The following is a 17,394-nucleotide window of genomic DNA, read 5'->3' as shown; positions in this document are numbered from 1 at the left end:
CTTATGACCCATAATCAAAAGTTGAAATTATAGCTTAATTGAGTAATCTACCCCCCTTACCTCTAGGTCTTGAATCCACTAGTTTAAGCTTCAATCTCCTCCTAACTCTTCAAACCCCAAGCTCTCTCTATAGCTTCTTATTTCCTCTTATCTCCAAGTTTGTGATCTACTTTCTCTCCATACCTCTTAAGTTTGTGAAATGAAATAATGAATGACTTAACCTAGTTTTCTCATAAGAGTTATGCTTATATAGTTAGTCACCTCTTAACTGGGTTAGGTTTCTAATTGTCATAATGGGCTCAACATTCTTACTAACGAATTCTCAAAAGTTACTACTCATTTAATCCGCTAAAACACCGAATAATTACCATCTCTAAATAATTACCCTAACTCACTAGTAACTTAGTAAAAATAATCATTCTTACTAAAATACCAAAAATAACCTTATTAATAAAATGACTTCCTTGAACTCTTTATTGAATACATTGATTCCATATAAGTGGACTTTATTGATTTTTGTCAAAAGGATCAGTATGGCAATCCAATTGTCAAGTGAAGGGATTTCATTATTCTGTCCATTAATCAAAAATCAAGTAGTCTTAGTTATAAAGGAAGGTGTTGACCGTGTACTTCTTAATGATCAGATACGCTGGGTGATCCCTTGTCGTTGTATAACAAATTATGATCTCTTATTGCCTATCTTAGAGAAAAACATAATGAGTTTGACTATGAATATTAATATGAGGGAGTGTTATCAGCAGGGATGTGGTCATTGATTGAGTAGTATATTAGGGGGCTATTGTATTTTCAAAATTACAACCTACTCATTCTGAAAAGAAAGAAAAAAAAAATCTCATTTTGTCCATTTCCATCATCTTTTGTGTTATTACCCTCTTTGTGTCAATGGTGAACCTTAACCTTCATAACAAGTCAGTAAAACAACAATACCACAAACATGTCCCCTGAAACCTAATTAAATTTTTGCCTTATAGGAAAAGTTCTGAGAATCATTTCTCTTAAGGTCATGCTTGCTCAAATTTAGCAGCCTTGTGAAGGAGTCACCATCACTCCTATTGATGAAAAGAAATTGTTGGGCTACCGACACCCCGGCAATTCCAGCTTATACAACAGTCGAAGTCTTTTTATTAGTTCCAACTTATTTGTGGATTCTTTTATCTGTTGTATAAGTTGGAACTTTTGGGGTTTAGATAACCCTATTACAATTCGTAATCTGAAGTACCTGAATTAGGCCTATAAACCGTATTCGTATATAATAATAGTGCATGAAACTGAGTCATACTGATAAATTAAAGAAAGGGTGGTGTGGTTTTACTTTCGAAGGAATATCTAAATTGCAAAATAACTAATTATTCTCTGAAACATATTGATATTGAAATTAGGGACAATAAAAGAGTGATTTGAGATTGATTGATTTTTATAGGTTTCATAAAGGCAGTAGAAGGAATTTATTATTTTATTCTCTAATCTATCCTATCTTCTTTTTATGAAAGGGAGGGCCGAAACCAGGATTCTCTAATAGGCATGGCAATGGGGCGGGGTGGGGACGAGTTTTACCTTCCCAGTCCCCATACCCGATTTGAATATACTTACCTGTTACCCTACCCATACCTAACGGGGATGAAGAATTGAATCTCATCCCCGTCCCCGACGGGTTCGGGTATCCCCGTCCCATCCCCGTCTCTGCATTGAATAATTTTTTTTAATAAAAAATAGAAGTTTTTTTCATTCCCAAGAGCAACGTTGTAATACATCATCCAACAATAGGCTCACTTTAACATTTGTTAGACATATTTATTTAGTTGATCCTTTAAATATCAATGGTAATTTTTATTAAAATGACAATTATCAAACAAAATAACATGACATATCATCATAAAGTAATTTTTTACATTTGGGACGGGTTTGGGTATGGGTTCGGGGTGGGTACCTATATACCCGTTACCCGTCCCATACCCGTGTTTTGAAATCGGGGGAAACCCATACTCATACCCAAACCCAGTCAAAACAGGGAAAACCCGTCAATTTGGGTTTTGTTCGGGCGGGTAACCGCGGGTATGGGTTTTGTTGCCATGCCTATTCTCTAATCTATGTTTGATCCCTTGGTGTTTTGTAGGTGATTTTAACGATATTCTTGATGCTTGTGAGAAAAAATTGTAGGATGAAATTAGAGATGGAGCTATAAGGGGGACCTACATAAGCCACGGTTGTCCCTAAATTTTTATAAAAAAAAAAAAATCAAATTAATATGCTATTATATATTTCTTGGTCACAATATTTATTTTCTATGAAGTTTATAAAATATTGTATAATGAATTGTTTTTACTCAATTTACTTGGCCTCGAACATTCAAATTTCGGAGCTTAATTACACTAACTATTATTTATAATGCATAACAATGAAAAATAAAGTAAAATTTTGTTTGCAATTTACAAAAGAACATTAATCCTTAACGAATATCAATTTATGATTCCTTGTTGTAATTTCGTGAATTTATTTTACTTATTGCATGCAGTGTTATTTACGCAATCTCATACCAACGGTTCAGCGCTCGTGATTTTATCTTGAATTTATCCTCATACATTTGCATTCTTTTGTTTCATTTTTTCTTTCTTTACTATTCATAATCTTCTTTAATCTTTTTTATGGTGGTCGGGTTTTGAACCATGGATCTTGCATATATTATGCATCGTCCCTACCAACTGAGTTAAGTTGACAAATCTTCTTCTTCTTCTTTTTTTGGTCAAGTAGCCTAGTGGCTAGAGCTCACACATTTTAAGTGTGGAGAAGTGGGGTGTCAGGGGTTTGAACCCCTGCCCTTGCATAAATTATGCGATGTCCCTACCAACTAAGCTAAGCTCACAGGGACAGAACAAATCTTCTTTAGTCTTGTCATACTAAAGCGAGCCTCTCATCTTTCTTATATCTTTGAAATTTCTTACAATTTTTGGATATATAATATGATTTCTAAAATTTCTTGAATATATTTTGCTTATAAAAAATATGTTTTTTCTTTACCAAGATATACTCTTAAATTCGGTCCACCCTAAACTATAAATTTTTGACTCTGTCCCTGGGTGGAATGACAAAATTGGCTAATTAATGGGTTTAGATGTGTGTTATCAAATGCAGGGCTTATAGATATTCAAATGCAAGGGTATGTATTTACTTGGTTCAAAAGTATAGGAACCGAAAGATCATTGGAAGATAGGCTGAATATGTATAACTTTTGGTGAAAAATGAACTAGATGATGATTTTGATGTGAATTCAGGTTATGATTCCATGTTGCATGAGTTAACTCACGTTGCATGCATGGGGTGCGTGAGTTAACTCACGCAGCGTGAGTTAACTCACACATGGACATTATAGTCATTTCAGTTGGGAACGATCAATTTATGTTGGGTAAAGAGCGGATTTCTTATTTATATTCATTTGTTTTGGGTTTGGTGTAACGCCCTATTTCTATTAAAGCGATAAAACACGCGAATATAGCAAATATTCAAGAAATAGACGCTGCGTCTCAAACTAAATAACAACTTGCATGCATAGATATAAATCTCAACAGTTGCAGCGGACATATAATCATACATCTCCATATCAAATCAATACATATGCCATATGGTCCAATAACAACATCATAAAAAAAAAATCTCCAAAGTCTCAACAGAGAGTACATCTCAACATAAATAAATTCCAACAAAGTAAAGGGACGCCGACTCGACCTAATCAGAGCCCTAAACTATACTCCAAACGATAGTGGAGGCTAACTCCAGCTATCCAAGCAGTCACCGCAAGCGGACTACTCCTGCACAGCGTCTACCCATCCATACAGACAGGTAGGCGGTCAAAACCACTGGAGGTTAGCATTACATCAATCATAATCCATATAAGATTTAATCAAGAACATTGGAAATGAAAGATATATTCAAGAACAATTCATACACATATTCACAAGTATTCTCAATACTCATATCATTCAAGATCATTCAATATCATCATTCCAAGTTCGTATCAACAGGTGGATCATACATGTATCACAATTTCAACCATGTCAATTAACAATTTCAATCATCATGCACAACTCAAATGGATTTCAATTCACCAACAATGTATGCAATGGCTCTAGACTCATCTAGAGCATGTGGTACCATACCACCTCAAGGTCGTCACCTTCGATGCAACAAAAACATCGTAATCACCTCAATTGGATATAAAATCCACCACCATCAGTCATGAATGCATGAACATATGACTCGACTAAAATGCATATGTTCACACAAACCAATCACCTCAACATCACCAATACTTGTATATATGCAATCACAACAATTCACCACCACTTAACATATATACAATCACCAACAACATCCATAATTTAAGCAACATATAGCTGTCACATATATACACCACCAATCATCTTCACACAAGGTATAACAAATTTCCATAAAGGATTCATATGCAATTGGCTCTCAAAAATCATTTCAATCAAATCCGTCTCTCAAAGTCACAACGTTAAAAATAATTGAGCATTTAAGTCAAAACCAAGTAAACAAGGTCAATTGTCTATGCCATGTATTCTCACAAGTCACATATGCGTGCAGTGGAGGTTACATAAGCATTTCACATATTCCACGATTTCACCCGAAAATCAAGTTTAAAAGCCTTGCCTAAGTCTATATGAACTGTAGACTAAGCTTGAAATCCCTTATGTTCACAAAAGATCATTTTCCGACACGTTCTGAAAAACCGAATATCGTGTACACAAGCTTGAAGCCATTTGAAAAACCTAAAGATTTGATAAAGCCAAGTTTGTTCCAGTTGAAAAGTAAGTGAAAACAGTACAAGAACACCTTCAAACGGTCGCTACGGACCCCTACACGACTGCCCCCGACAACCCGAACACAGAACAATGGGCACGTTGCCCTGTGCTGGGCGCCTGGCGCCAGAGGTGCAGCGCCTAGCGCTAGCTCTCTGAGTGTGGGCGCCTAGCGCCCTAGCTCAGGCGCAGCGCTCCGTAACGTGCATTTTCGCGCGTTTCGACCGCGGGTTTACGCCATTTTCGCCCCAAAATCGAATGTTTGAAACCCTTCAATGTTAAAAGTGATCTGAGGCATAACCCGAGGCTCCAACACATCAAACTCACACGTTTCGTGGCATTTGAATAAGTTATACGAATTAATTGGAAATCCATTTTCTCAAGAACAACAAGTTTTCATCTATAATCAAAACCAATATTCACAACAACTATTTTCACCACAACACAACAAATCTCATCACCAATTCATAATCAATGATACCCAATGTATCAATTCAACAACAACATGATTCAAATCATCAACAACAACAACAATTGAACATGAATCCATTCATAATTCAACAACCACAACTTCACAATTTATCAATTTCATACCAAAAACATACCATGTTCATGTCTACCCATTTTGACATACAAATTCAACAACAACAACACAATTATCAATTAATTCATTTATATAATCATATCATCATAATTAAGCACGAATTTCTACAACAAAATCTCAATTAACAACTTAAGCAAAGATTTAGGGATGAACTACAACTATTGATTATGCTTGAATTCTAACCCCCTTACTTTAATTCTTCACAATCTCTAGCTAGTGCTTCACTTTAGCTCCAACCCTTGATTATCTAGCCTCTTCTAGCCCTCTCCAGATCCTTCTCTTCAAAACCCTTTTTCTCCTCTTGTTCTTTCTCTCTCTACCTCTCCCTAATTGTGAAAATGAAATGAAAATGTTGGTAAAGCCCCAATTTCACTACCAACTCAAGTTTATATAGGCTCTACTCAATTGGGCTTAACTCACAATGTCTTAATGGGCCTAACCCATTTCTATTCTAACCCAAAATGTTACTACTCACTTAACGGTAAAATATAACACTAACGGTCACTTAATGGTAAAATAAATAATTACTCCACTCTCCAACACTTAGTAAAATAATAACTCTCACTAAGCACTAAAAATAACCTTCAGCAAAAATTACAAAATTACCCCTGCTCTCAAAATGACCAAAATGCCCCTAAATCCAAAATGACTAAAATACTCTTCTAACACCGAATTCTGCGAATCCCAACCAAAATACACACATAGGCAAATAATCACACAAGAGCACATATAACACAATTAAGAATAATAAAAATAAATCTAATCGAAAAATCGGGCTGTTACATTTGGTTCACACAATACATAATAGGCTTAGTCTCTATTCTCTCCACAAATAAAACATTACATATTTACTTCACTTAACCCTCCAATTTACTCATACACCCCTATTCTTTTAATTCCTCAAAAACTCATATTTTCTAATAACTTCTCAAAAATACTCTTATCTTCTAAATGTCAAAAATGCCCTTTTCTTTGTGGTTTCTAATAAAACTCAACTAACCCACCAAATCAACCCCATTAAATAAACACATAATTTCCAAACAATTAATAATAATAATAATAATAATAATAATAATAATAATAATAATAATAATAAGAATAAGAATAATAAGAATAACAATAATAAGAATAACAATAATAATAATAATAATAATAATAATAATAATAATAATAATAATAATAATAATAATAATAATAATAATAATAATAATAATAATAATAATAATAATCTAAAAAATCGGGATGTTACATAGTCAACTTCATATTTGACCTTAATCTCTATTTTTCTGTTTATTTAGATATATATTTTTGTATTCATAAGTTCAACTTTCTTACAAAAATATACTTATCAAATGAATATTTTTTCCATGTTAAAATGTGATAGAAAATGCAATACATAGTTTATTCAAAAGGTACATGCAAGTTAGCGTAGATCACGCTCAAAAGCTTGGAGAGACAAGTCTAGGACTAGGAATATGCCAACAACCAGTAAACTTCTTGTGATGAATACATGGTGATGAATGCAAAATTGATTTTATTTTATAATAGATGATTACAATATACGAGTGTTTCTTACCATTACATTTTTTTAATCAGTCTTGAATCGTCAAATTGACACAGTTCGGCAAATATAATCCGAACTGTTTGTTAAAGGTTCGAAAAATATAATATGAACTCTGTCAATTTTTACACTGCAATATGTCTCTGAACACGGTTTTTTGCGGTGTTTGATACATTTCGAATTTTATTTTCCGAATAATATTGTTCAGATTATATTTACCTAGCAAAGGGTATTTTAAAAAGAAAAAAAAAACGCGTGAGAAACCAACATGATGGGAAAAATAATAGCCTAAAATTTGAAATTTGCTCTTCTGCCAACAAAATTGCTCACTCCCAACTGAAATGACCAAAGTACCCCGACGTATCTTAACTCACGCTGAGCACTTCCTGCATGAGTTAACTCACGCAGAGTTTACTGTTTTTATACAAAACCCATCAGTCCATACTTCAAGCATCATTTTCTTTCCCTCCACCTCCAAATACCCAAAAGGTGCAATTTTTTGGGTCAAAATCTTCATTCCAAATCATTGCAAATCGCCCTGAAGCAAGTTTCTACGCTCATCAAGCATCAAATATCAGGTAATGTATCATTTAAACTCATTCGATTTTGCTGGTTTTTGTGCTCGGTTCGTCAGTTTTGGGAAGAAGGTCTTAGCGTGAATTAACACACGCAGAGCTAACGTGAGTTAACTCACGCAGGAGTATAATGTTGTGTTTTTGAAATTGTATGCCACATTTTTTCTTTGTTAGCTTGTTGCACAAGTTTGTTTTCCTTGTTATTTTGTTATTCAATAGACATAGAGTAATATGATTGAAAATGTGGCGGATCATGACATTAACCGAAACCGGCCAAAATTGAAGCTTTCGGAGAAGCTTCCGACTAGCTTCCGGCGATGTCAAACCAACCGTAAATGTGAAGTTGAAAGTCAAAATTCTCTTTCAAGCTCACATTGGTCACATTGAAGATAAACCTAAACTGATACCTAACGGTGTTGCCAACGTTCGTGGTATTGAAGTAGACACCGTCTCATTTTTTTTATAACAAATGAAAGATGGAGAGAGCGAGATGATTTACTAGGTTGGGTTCGTCGACAAGCGGCACGGGCTGGATTTACTATATTTAAAGATAAATCTAGTTTTAAAAGGTCATTCTTGACGATGCAATGTGAAAGAAGTGGTCAATACAAGCCACCTAAGACGAGGAAGAAAGCAAACCTTGAAGGCACGGGCTCAAGGAAATGTGAATGTCCATGTAGGTTGCAAGGTTTCTTTGAAAAGGAATCAAAAGATTGGTGGGTTGCAATGCTTTGTGGAATTCACGACCATGAGTTTGCGCCAAAGTTAGCCGGCCCCCTTCTTGCAGGTAGACTAAAAGCGGAAGAGAAGCAAAGAGTTATTGACATGACAAAGAGCTAGGTGGTTCCTAGGAATATTCTCACTGATTTGAAGGAAAAAAACAAAGAAAGTGTGATGACCATCAAGCAAGTGTACAATGCGCGAACTAGATGGTGCAAGGGGCAAAGAGGTGACAAGACGGAGATGCAATACTTGATTTCAAAGTTGGAGGAACATAAATATGTCTATTTCACAAGAGCAAATAGTGAGGAAACCACTCTTGAAGACATATTTTTTGTTCATCCGAAGTCAAAGAGGTATGCGAACCATTTCCAAAGTTCGTTGCATATGTTGAAACCACAGTTTTGAACGTTAAGCAGAAACTTGTGAGGGCATGGACGAATAAAGTCTTGCATCTAGGGTGTAGAACCACCAACATTGTTGAATCGGCTCATGGAAAGTTGAAAAAATATTTAAGGAGTAACGTGGGAGATTTTGCATCTTGTTGGGATGAAATAGACAAAATGTTGGTTATCCAATTAGGTGAGATACAAGGAAGTTTTGGGTGGAGCATAACTTTCATGGAACACAAATACAAAAGACACAAATTATTCTCTGAATTGGAGGGGTATGTATCTAGAGCCGCATTGGGTTTTATGGATGACGAATTAGCACGCTCTAGGACATTCGGCTTAGATAAAGAATATTGTGGTTGTGTGCAAAAGACAAGCTACGGGTTGCCTTGTGCATGTATTATTGCCGAGAAGAGAAAAGAAAAATTGCATATTCTATTGGATGAAGTACACCCTCATTGGCAAAGGTTAAGTGTACGTGGAGAAGAGGTTGATGAACATTTTCCCGTTACGGAGGAATGGAAAGCCATTCAAAAACGTCTCAAAAGAGCCCCTTACAAGATGAAACACCATATCAAAGAGGTGTTGCGTCAACTAAGATTTCCGGAGGACACAATGTTGTCTCCACCTCCAAGAAAAGTGGTAACCAAGGGAGCACCTAAAAGGGTGAGGTCTACACCGAAATCGACATCCATGGGTCGAATCCCCTCTAGGTGGGAGCGTGTTGATAGGTTATGACACTTTTGCACTATCACTAGTCTAGTTAGATAGGTTATGACACTTCTTGGTCGGTGTTCGTCCTATTTTTTGTCGATATTACACTGACGTATTTTTTGGTGGCCGATTATATAATTTGGATATTTGTGTCCAATATGTAACTAATATTATATGAATATATGTAGTGAATTTTTATTTTTTTTTTGTGGTCGGTTATGTCACTCCAATTATTGCTCTCATTTTTTTGTCTCTAATTATTCAATTATTTATTTTATCTTCCATTTGATTTTATTCTCATAATTTTTATTCCGTTATATTTTGTGAAGTGAAACATGTCTGACGATGCACAGGTTTCAGTTGAACCTCATGTTCAATATGAGAGCTTGAGAAAGAAGGTTAAGGTCTTTTTAACCCCCGCCAATAAGTTGGACAGTTGAAGGCACAACTTCACAGATACTTTATCCATATTGGTGAAAATCAAAGAACATCTCATGTCATTGTACAAGTGTCATGCATAGACTTGGAGGAGGATAAGGAAGAGGACTTTTGGAAGACCATGTATTATCCACAACTTGTCAAAAATGATAGCGACGTTGATTACATGTTTAGGTTAATGCTTGAAAATAACATTTTGTATCTTTATGTCCGATCCGTTGAAGTGTAATATTTATTAACGTGTAATAGTGTAATGTGTTCGAATTTGTGTCCGTAATGTTGAATTTTAATGAATTTGTGTTATGTGCAATTTAACGACGAATTCGTGTAATTTAGATCGTTTATGTGAGATTATGTGATTTTGGGAATTTAAGGACGAATTTGTGTAATTTGGATCATTTATGTGTCATTAAGTGTGATTAAGTGATTATGCGTCATTAACGACGAATTTGTGTAATTTGGATCGTTTATGTGTGATTATGTGATTGTGTGATAAACGATAAATTTGTGTAATTTGGATAGTTTATGTGCGAGTATGTGATTATGTTGTTAAACTGGCGTAACTCAGTTCAATTATGAGTGTGTAAAGATTACAGGTCATTAATGACTTAGTTGCATTGAATGCAATGGATTAAATGTTGTCTGCTTAGCAGCGTGAGTTAACTCACGCAGACCTATAGCCAACGTGAGTTAAGTCACGCTGAGGTTAACACGTGTGTGAGTTAACTCACGCCAAATATAACTCACGCCAAATATACCTTCGAAAGTTTGGTTGGGAATGAGCAAATCTTGTTGGGAGAAGAACATTTCTCCTAAAATTTTCAACAAAAAGAATAAGAATTTGAAGCACGTTCATTTACTTTCAAAATATTTCACCGGACCAAAGGCCCAATTCATGCAGAAACTACCCATGAAGGCCTAAAGCTTCACTTCTTGTAGAAGTGCAATGTCCTCGCCGTCTCCAAGGTAGTGGGAGTTAAAGAATTATGGTACTCTTAGGTACCAAGTCAAGTAGTCAATTCCCACAGAAGGGAAAAATTCGTTAATTCATCGCAGGAAGGGCAAAGGGGTGCATGAAGACCATGGATTGTAGTGTCAATTTCTAATTAATTGGGTCAGCATGTTACAAGGCAATAGTTCAATTGACAGTGGAGGAGTTAAGAAATTGTGGTACGTATCTCTGCCTCTGCCTCTCTGGGTATTGAGTTCAACTCCCATGGAAGACAAACATTCACTTATTGTAACATGAGGAGCAAAGGTTGGGAAGAAGACGCGTGTTTAATAGCGTTGATTGTTGATTGGGTCGAAATGATATGATATAAGTCAAATGACCAAATATTTGGTGCTTAACATATTCTTCGAGCGTTAAGTCTAAAAAGTGAAAACAATTAACAACCTGTTTGGATTTGTTGTGCTTTGGCTATTCTCGCGTCCCAAAACACATTTGGTCGTGATTTGCTGAAGCTGCTAATTGTAGAGTTTGGGAAAACGTACAACTGCGTCCAGGTAGCCGCTAGGCTAAACACAGGCTAAATCGGTCGATTGAGCAGCATATTTGGTAATGAACAAGTCACATAGTAGACAAATATATTGTGTTCAGTCAGTCACAATTTTGAACTATCTTCTATAACAAAAATGAGTTAAATTTACCAAATAAAAAGTTATATAATCATTCACATCATAAACAATTTTATTGATTTCATTCTATCACACAAGTCTATTGCCTTTTTTTTTGGATTAAATCAAAATTCAATTTCTCACTAGGTACAATCCGTGTATCATTATCAAATGACAAAGAAGCTAAAACTTTGAAATGAAATTGATATATAGTAATGGTGAATGAACAACCCAACAAACTATTAATTAAAAGCGTCTCAGTCATGCCAAGCCTAAGACGTGTTTCGGCTACACTCTGGACCATTTTCACATACTTACAATTAGAAAAATCCAATAACAACAATTAATACCATGGAGAAACTTTTTCCATCACCGACATGACTACAAAGTGTATACATTCATCCATAAAAAGCATATATTTTGTGATGTATACTTTCTGACAAATTATGCTGTACAAAATTGTATATGCAAACATGTATAATTTATAGAAATACGGGAGTATGAATATTGTAATTGAGTAAAAGGTGTGTGATATATCTTATCAAAGTATAGCGCAAGTGGTTGGTACGCAGAATGTTAGTGTTGTAAACTCCATATTGAATTTGATTCGGAAGTTTTGAAAACAATAAGCGTATCCTAATTATAATTTGGAAAATGTTAACCATTTGAGACTTTAAAAAAACTCAAAATAGAAATTTTATTTGTAAATTGTGTATTAAACATACTGAAATACCAAAAAGTAATTATTTCGGCATAAAATTTAATAATTGTTTACTTTTTCTCAATTCTTTAACCAATGTCCTTATGACACTTATTAGAATGACCTTTACGATTTTGCTGGGAGAAAAGTTATACCGAAAGACGGAAACATTATGACTGCAATTAGCAAGATGCATTGCATGTAGATAACGTATGACGTTTGAACTTGATTAATTCTCACTTGGACCTTCGTTTATAATTGAAATTATATAATAATGGATGACGTGCGAATTTGATTTATTTCCTTTCTTTTTATAAACTAAAAAATAAATAAAAAAAAATATTAATCCCTGCCGGCATGATGTGCAATTTCCTATTCCATCGTCACCACACAATTCATTTTTTATGCATTTTCAAGAGTCTTGATGCGTTGAGCATATGCATTCTCCATAAATTTAATCAGTTTTTTTTTTATATAAATTTAATTAGAACTATTTAAACTAAAAATAAATACATTTATCCATGATATCTTGTTTCGATTTTTTTGGTGGTGTGATATCTTGATTCGATTGATAGAGCAAACTTGTTTTGTTATCAAAAGAAAAAAAAGAAAGAAAAAATGGAGAAAAGAAAAGAGCATTTCAATGAATTTTCTTTGTCCCTCATTTTGAATTTTCTTTGGAGTAAATGAGCATTTCAATTTAGTCTATGAAATTTTCTAAATACCAATCTTTTAAAGTAAATTAAAGAATAACAATCGATATTACTAGACCAGACATACACTTGGGCTCGAATCCTTAACATTGCAGTTGTGTGTGAATTAAAGAAAAACTAAATTATTATTTAGTATACAAATGGTTTAATCATTGTATTAAAGTGCTTTTAGTTTTAGTCGGGTTTAGTCCCTGCAAATTCAAACATCGTTTTTACATCACGTGATATATGATCCAATATAATCACACCATGTGACCCAATAAGCTAACGTTAAAGACTAAAATGAACAATTTTAGTTTAATAGTTTGGAATGTTATCTTAAAGTTGTTTGGTATTTATATTACATTGTTATTTTATGCTTCCGACCATGTTCAAGAGTTTATGGCCTGCATTTGGTTTATAAGTTGTGAAGACTTCATATCAAATTAGGGGATTGCTCTTTTAGCACCTAGCAATTGCTCACAAACACCTACAGTAGGAAAATTAACTACCGTTCCCTGCAAAACGGTAGTTGGCTACTGTTCGACGCTTTTAAATCGGTTAAATAACTTTTAAAATCAGTTTAACTGATTTAAAAAGATCCCTAAACATTAGTTAACTGTCGTTGATGCTATTTTGGGTAATTTGAAGTTGTCATTTGATTAACTTGTATTTTGAGCATCTGAAAAGAGACTAATAATTTTCTATTTTTATTTCAAAGAGGGTTATTTGCTAATTTTGATTGATAATGTTAAAATTCAATATTAATGGTGGTTTAAGCTGAAGACCAAATATTTTGGACATGGTCTGGAGTTTGGACAAATAGTGGAACAACGTTGTTTTTGTAATGTTAAGCAGTTCAGCATTGTTTTTTGTTTTGGTTTTGTGGTTGGTTTTGTTTTTTCAGAGTTGTTTTATTTTTTGATTTCTTGAGATTAAATGAATGTACTTACAATTTCAAAGATTAAAATAGTTTTTCTTTTTTACTAAAAAGATTAAAATAGTTAATTACTACTACTATACTCTTTTCTTCTTTGGCAAATGCAACTGTGTCATAATCAACAATTCAATCATTGGGAATACAAAGGAAATATATTACGGTCTCGAGTTAGATTTGCATCAAGTAATAAATGTGATGGTTATATAAGTACTACTACTACTTTCAACTTCAAGGCTAGGGAGAAAGCTCAATATAAATAGTCAACAAATTTGATTTGTAAATTGGATTACTCAATAATCCAAAATTAAGCAAACAACTAAGAAATTATTCTATCATTTAAGGTAAGAAAATTTATGATCAAGAAAATCAAATATCTAGTTGTGTTGATAACATTTAAAAAAAAAAAAAAAAACTTACAACAACAACACCACCAATAACCTACAATTTGTGTTGGAACTTGAATTATTTTAACCTATTCCTGTGCTACATGATATCAAGCTGTGAAAATTTTCATGTAAATGGAAATGGGGGAAGATACCAATTTTAATAATAATGGGAACAAAATAGTAACTGAAAATTGTAAACATAAAAATGAAAAGACTTTTAGCTTTCTTCCCCTGAAAACTTTGAGCCAATCTTTGAGTATTATCTGAATTTCTTCCCCCACCTTTGAAAGAAAAATATCATCATAGTAAAAGAATAAGGAGGAAAGTACCAATTAGCAAGAATCTTGTGTCAATTATTTCACAATTGAATTCTTCAGCATCCCATCACGGCGCAATTATAAACAAAGTTACCGGATTGTTTTCTAGCAAGTAGATTCCATTGTGGAGGTCCTTCACTAGGAACCCATGAATTGAGTTCAATAAAACCCTCGCCGTGACTCCTTGGTCCGCCAATAACAATAAGCCTATCTCCACATGCCCTAAATGCAAGACCCCAACCGTTCATCGAAGCTGCTCTCTCCGGTAATCTACCAATTGTAAGCCACACTTTGTTACCTTTATCGTACTTTTTAACCTCCATGTCAGCATAATCAGCGGCGTATAGTTCATTATTTACAACAGCTACTAGAGGTGGTGCCTCGGCTGTGGCAGGCATCTCCGATCCCCTAGCACTACGCCCGGGTGACATGTTAGGAATTTCTTTCCATGTTCTAGTCTGTAAATTGTACTCCTCACCGCAGGTAAGAAGCTTGGAATCACGACCACCAATTCCCCCGATAACATAAAAATTTCCATCCATGAATACCCCAGAGCACATCTTCCTGGGCTTGATCATGTTTGGGAGTGTTTCCCATGTTTGATTCTCGGAGTTATAGAGCTCAGCCGAGTCAAGGATATGCCCATCTGAATCACAACCACCAGCTAGAATTGCAATCTCTCTGAGGCTAGCAGAACCAAACAAGCATCTTGGAAAATTCATCCTCATTCCAGATTCCCACGAGTTTGTCAAAAGACTGTATCTGTATATAACATGGGATTGCAACTCCCTCCCAAACACAAGAAGTTCGGTACCTACCGCTAAAGACTCCTTATCTGAACACATGAAGCATTCGTTAGAAGCCATTCTAGGTAAATGCATCCACCGTTCGCGAATTGGATCATAGGCCTCCCATTCGAGGAGGGCACACGAAAAATAAATCCAGTGCTCTATGATACCGTTCAGTCTTCGCCAACGATAGAGCTCACCGCTCCGGATTATGTTGCGGAAGCTCTGATTCAGCGACGCAAGTGAACCATAATCGGACCTCGAACAACGGCTTAGACAGGTAATCGAGCTGTCTCGATTCATGCGTGGCAAAAGTGAACTTGAATCTGATGAATCCCCTGCATGATGCTGCTTCTGTTCATCCGTCGGCTCGTCAGTGGAATTAATCAAATTCCCATCATCAAGCTGCTTCTTCTGCAGTTCATCACCGAACGAATGCTGCGATTTTTCAGCCAAAAACATGACAGAAAAAGCAACAACATTTTCCACACTTTGGCAATCATTCAATGGCTCAAAATCCTTCCTCTGATCATCGTCCAGATCGATTTGTGGAACAACAGAATCCATCTCACCTGGATAACAAGATTCTAATCTCCTGTTAACCTTCCTCGGCTGCGGTTCGTCTTCATTATCAATACCTCGTTTACCGTTTTTTATTTCCAAATCCGGCATGAATTTCATGAAAGACCAATTGTTCTCTGCCTCTGCCTGACAAGAACTGGAAAACAACCTCGGAACCAAGCAGGAACGACCTTCCAACATAGTCTTTGCAGCAACAACAAGTATTCAATCACCAATCAACAGCACAGAGATGAATAATCTCAGCTCAGAAACAAGAGCCTGTTGAAACAAAACAAATCAAATTCAATTCAAATCACAAATCTCATATATTTTTAACTTTCATAATTAATAACTCTTCTCATAAAAACAAATTCTTCTATGAAATTTAAAGGCCCAGAAACGCAAATACCACAGAAATACAAGATCATAGATCAGAATCCATGCAAAATCAAATTATATGAACAGAATCAAAGTGGCTTAACATAAATAAGGAAAAATAAAATTAAAAAAATAACTCTTGAATAAACAAATTCACACATAGAGATCTCAGAAATCAAAACACATTCAAAATATATATATAGTAAGGTCAATTGAAAAATACCAGTTCAAGGAATCAAAATGAATCCAGCATTCCAATATAGAAACTAAAAAAAAAAATATCAATTTTAACCAAAACCCATTAATCATTTTAATCACAATTAAACAAAAAAACTAAATTTAATTAGATCTCTTATAATTAGATCCAAAAAAAAATCTAACATAAAAAAAACATAGCAAAGAAAACACGCATATATAGATATAGAGAGAGAAAGTGATAGAATGATGTCAGAAACTTACATGTAAGATGTGAGAAACAAAAAAACATGAAAAGTACTTGATGTTCAATATATGAAAAATTGAACAACAATAATCAATCTTCAACTCTTCTCTATGTAACTTTCAAAGTCACTGTTATGCATGTACCCTTTCACACGCACACATGAAGAGAGAGAAAGACAAACAATTTTCTCTCTCCTCAAATAAACAGAAAAACACACAACTCTTAGAAGGTTTGGTTGGTCCTTTTTTTTTTTTTTTGTTTCTTGAGATTGTTTCTGCAAATCAAATGAAAGTATGGTTTGGAACTAAATCTCTTAGAGGACCCCTCTCAACATGGCCTTATCTTTCTTAGATCATATCTTAATTTATAATTTAATAATCTTACCTTCTTTCTAATTATTCTTCTTTTTTTAGAATATATTGTTTTCACTTTGATTTAGTTGTCTAATTACTAGATATGTTTATTTAACTTAAATTGTATCTACCGTTAAAGTCATATACTAATTACCCAAGAGCGCTTAGATGAGGTGGAACAAGTCTCTTCTAGCTTAACCAAGGTACTGGGTTCGAATCTAGTTTTGGGCATACAGTTAAAATTCTAAGGGAGAGCTTGCCGCCCATTTGGGTCCCACGATGCTCAAGGGAATAGTCTTCGCAGTTGCGCGCGAAGGATATCCAATTTAAAGAGCTTGCCGCCCATTTGGGTCCCACGATGCTCAAGGGAATAGTCTTCGC

General features: G+C 34.7%; 1 protein-coding gene, 1 long non-coding RNA gene and 1 pseudogene across 3 annotated transcripts; 1 reads left to right on the top strand and 2 right to left on the bottom strand.

Moving 5' to 3' along the window:
* Positions 1-3,546: 3,546 nt before the first annotated feature.
* Positions 3,547-6,308, bottom strand: LOC146899552 (uncharacterized). The gene is made up of 2 exons (XR_015023741.1): positions 5,631-6,308; positions 3,547-3,835 (listed from the first exon to the last, which is right to left on the bottom strand). It is a non-coding gene; the product is annotated as an uncharacterized LOC146899552 (long non-coding RNA).
* Positions 6,309-8,157: 1,849 nt separating this feature from the next.
* Positions 8,158-9,425, top strand: LOC146899551 (uncharacterized). Its single transcript, XM_085736806.1, has 2 exons — positions 8,158-8,362; positions 8,644-9,425. Exons 1-2 carry the CDS (start codon positions 8,158-8,160, stop codon positions 9,423-9,425), a joined length of 987 nt encoding a protein of 328 aa, XP_085592932.1.
* A 4,713-nt stretch (positions 9,426-14,138) lies between these two features.
* LOC146899550 (F-box/kelch-repeat protein At1g26930 pseudogene) lies at positions 14,139-17,000 on the bottom strand (annotated as a pseudogene). Its single transcript, XR_015023740.1, has 2 exons — positions 16,678-17,000; positions 14,139-16,119 (listed from the first exon to the last, which is right to left on the bottom strand). The product of XR_015023740.1 is annotated as an F-box/kelch-repeat protein At1g26930 pseudogene (transcript).
* Positions 17,001-17,394: the final 394 nt, after the last annotated feature.

This window comes from Medicago sativa, chromosome 8, assembly GCF_051527215.1.
Source record: "Medicago sativa cultivar Bolivia chromosome 8, Bolivia_mono, whole genome shotgun sequence".
In the NCBI taxonomy this organism is placed as follows: domain Eukaryota; kingdom Viridiplantae; phylum Streptophyta; class Magnoliopsida; order Fabales; family Fabaceae; genus Medicago; species Medicago sativa.
This window is presented reverse-complemented; position numbering and strand designations above follow the sequence as displayed.

Excerpts from the sequence above, each read along its gene's own strand:
- LOC146899551 (XM_085736806.1), top strand. The coding sequence starts at position 8,158 with ATGCAATGTGAAAGAAGTGGTCAATACAAGCCACCTAAGACGAGGAAG. Across the intron at positions 8,363-8,643 it reads AGCCGGCCCCCTTCTTGCAG|TCAAAGAGGTATGCGAACCA; the intron begins GTAGACTAAAAG and ends GTTCATCCGAAG.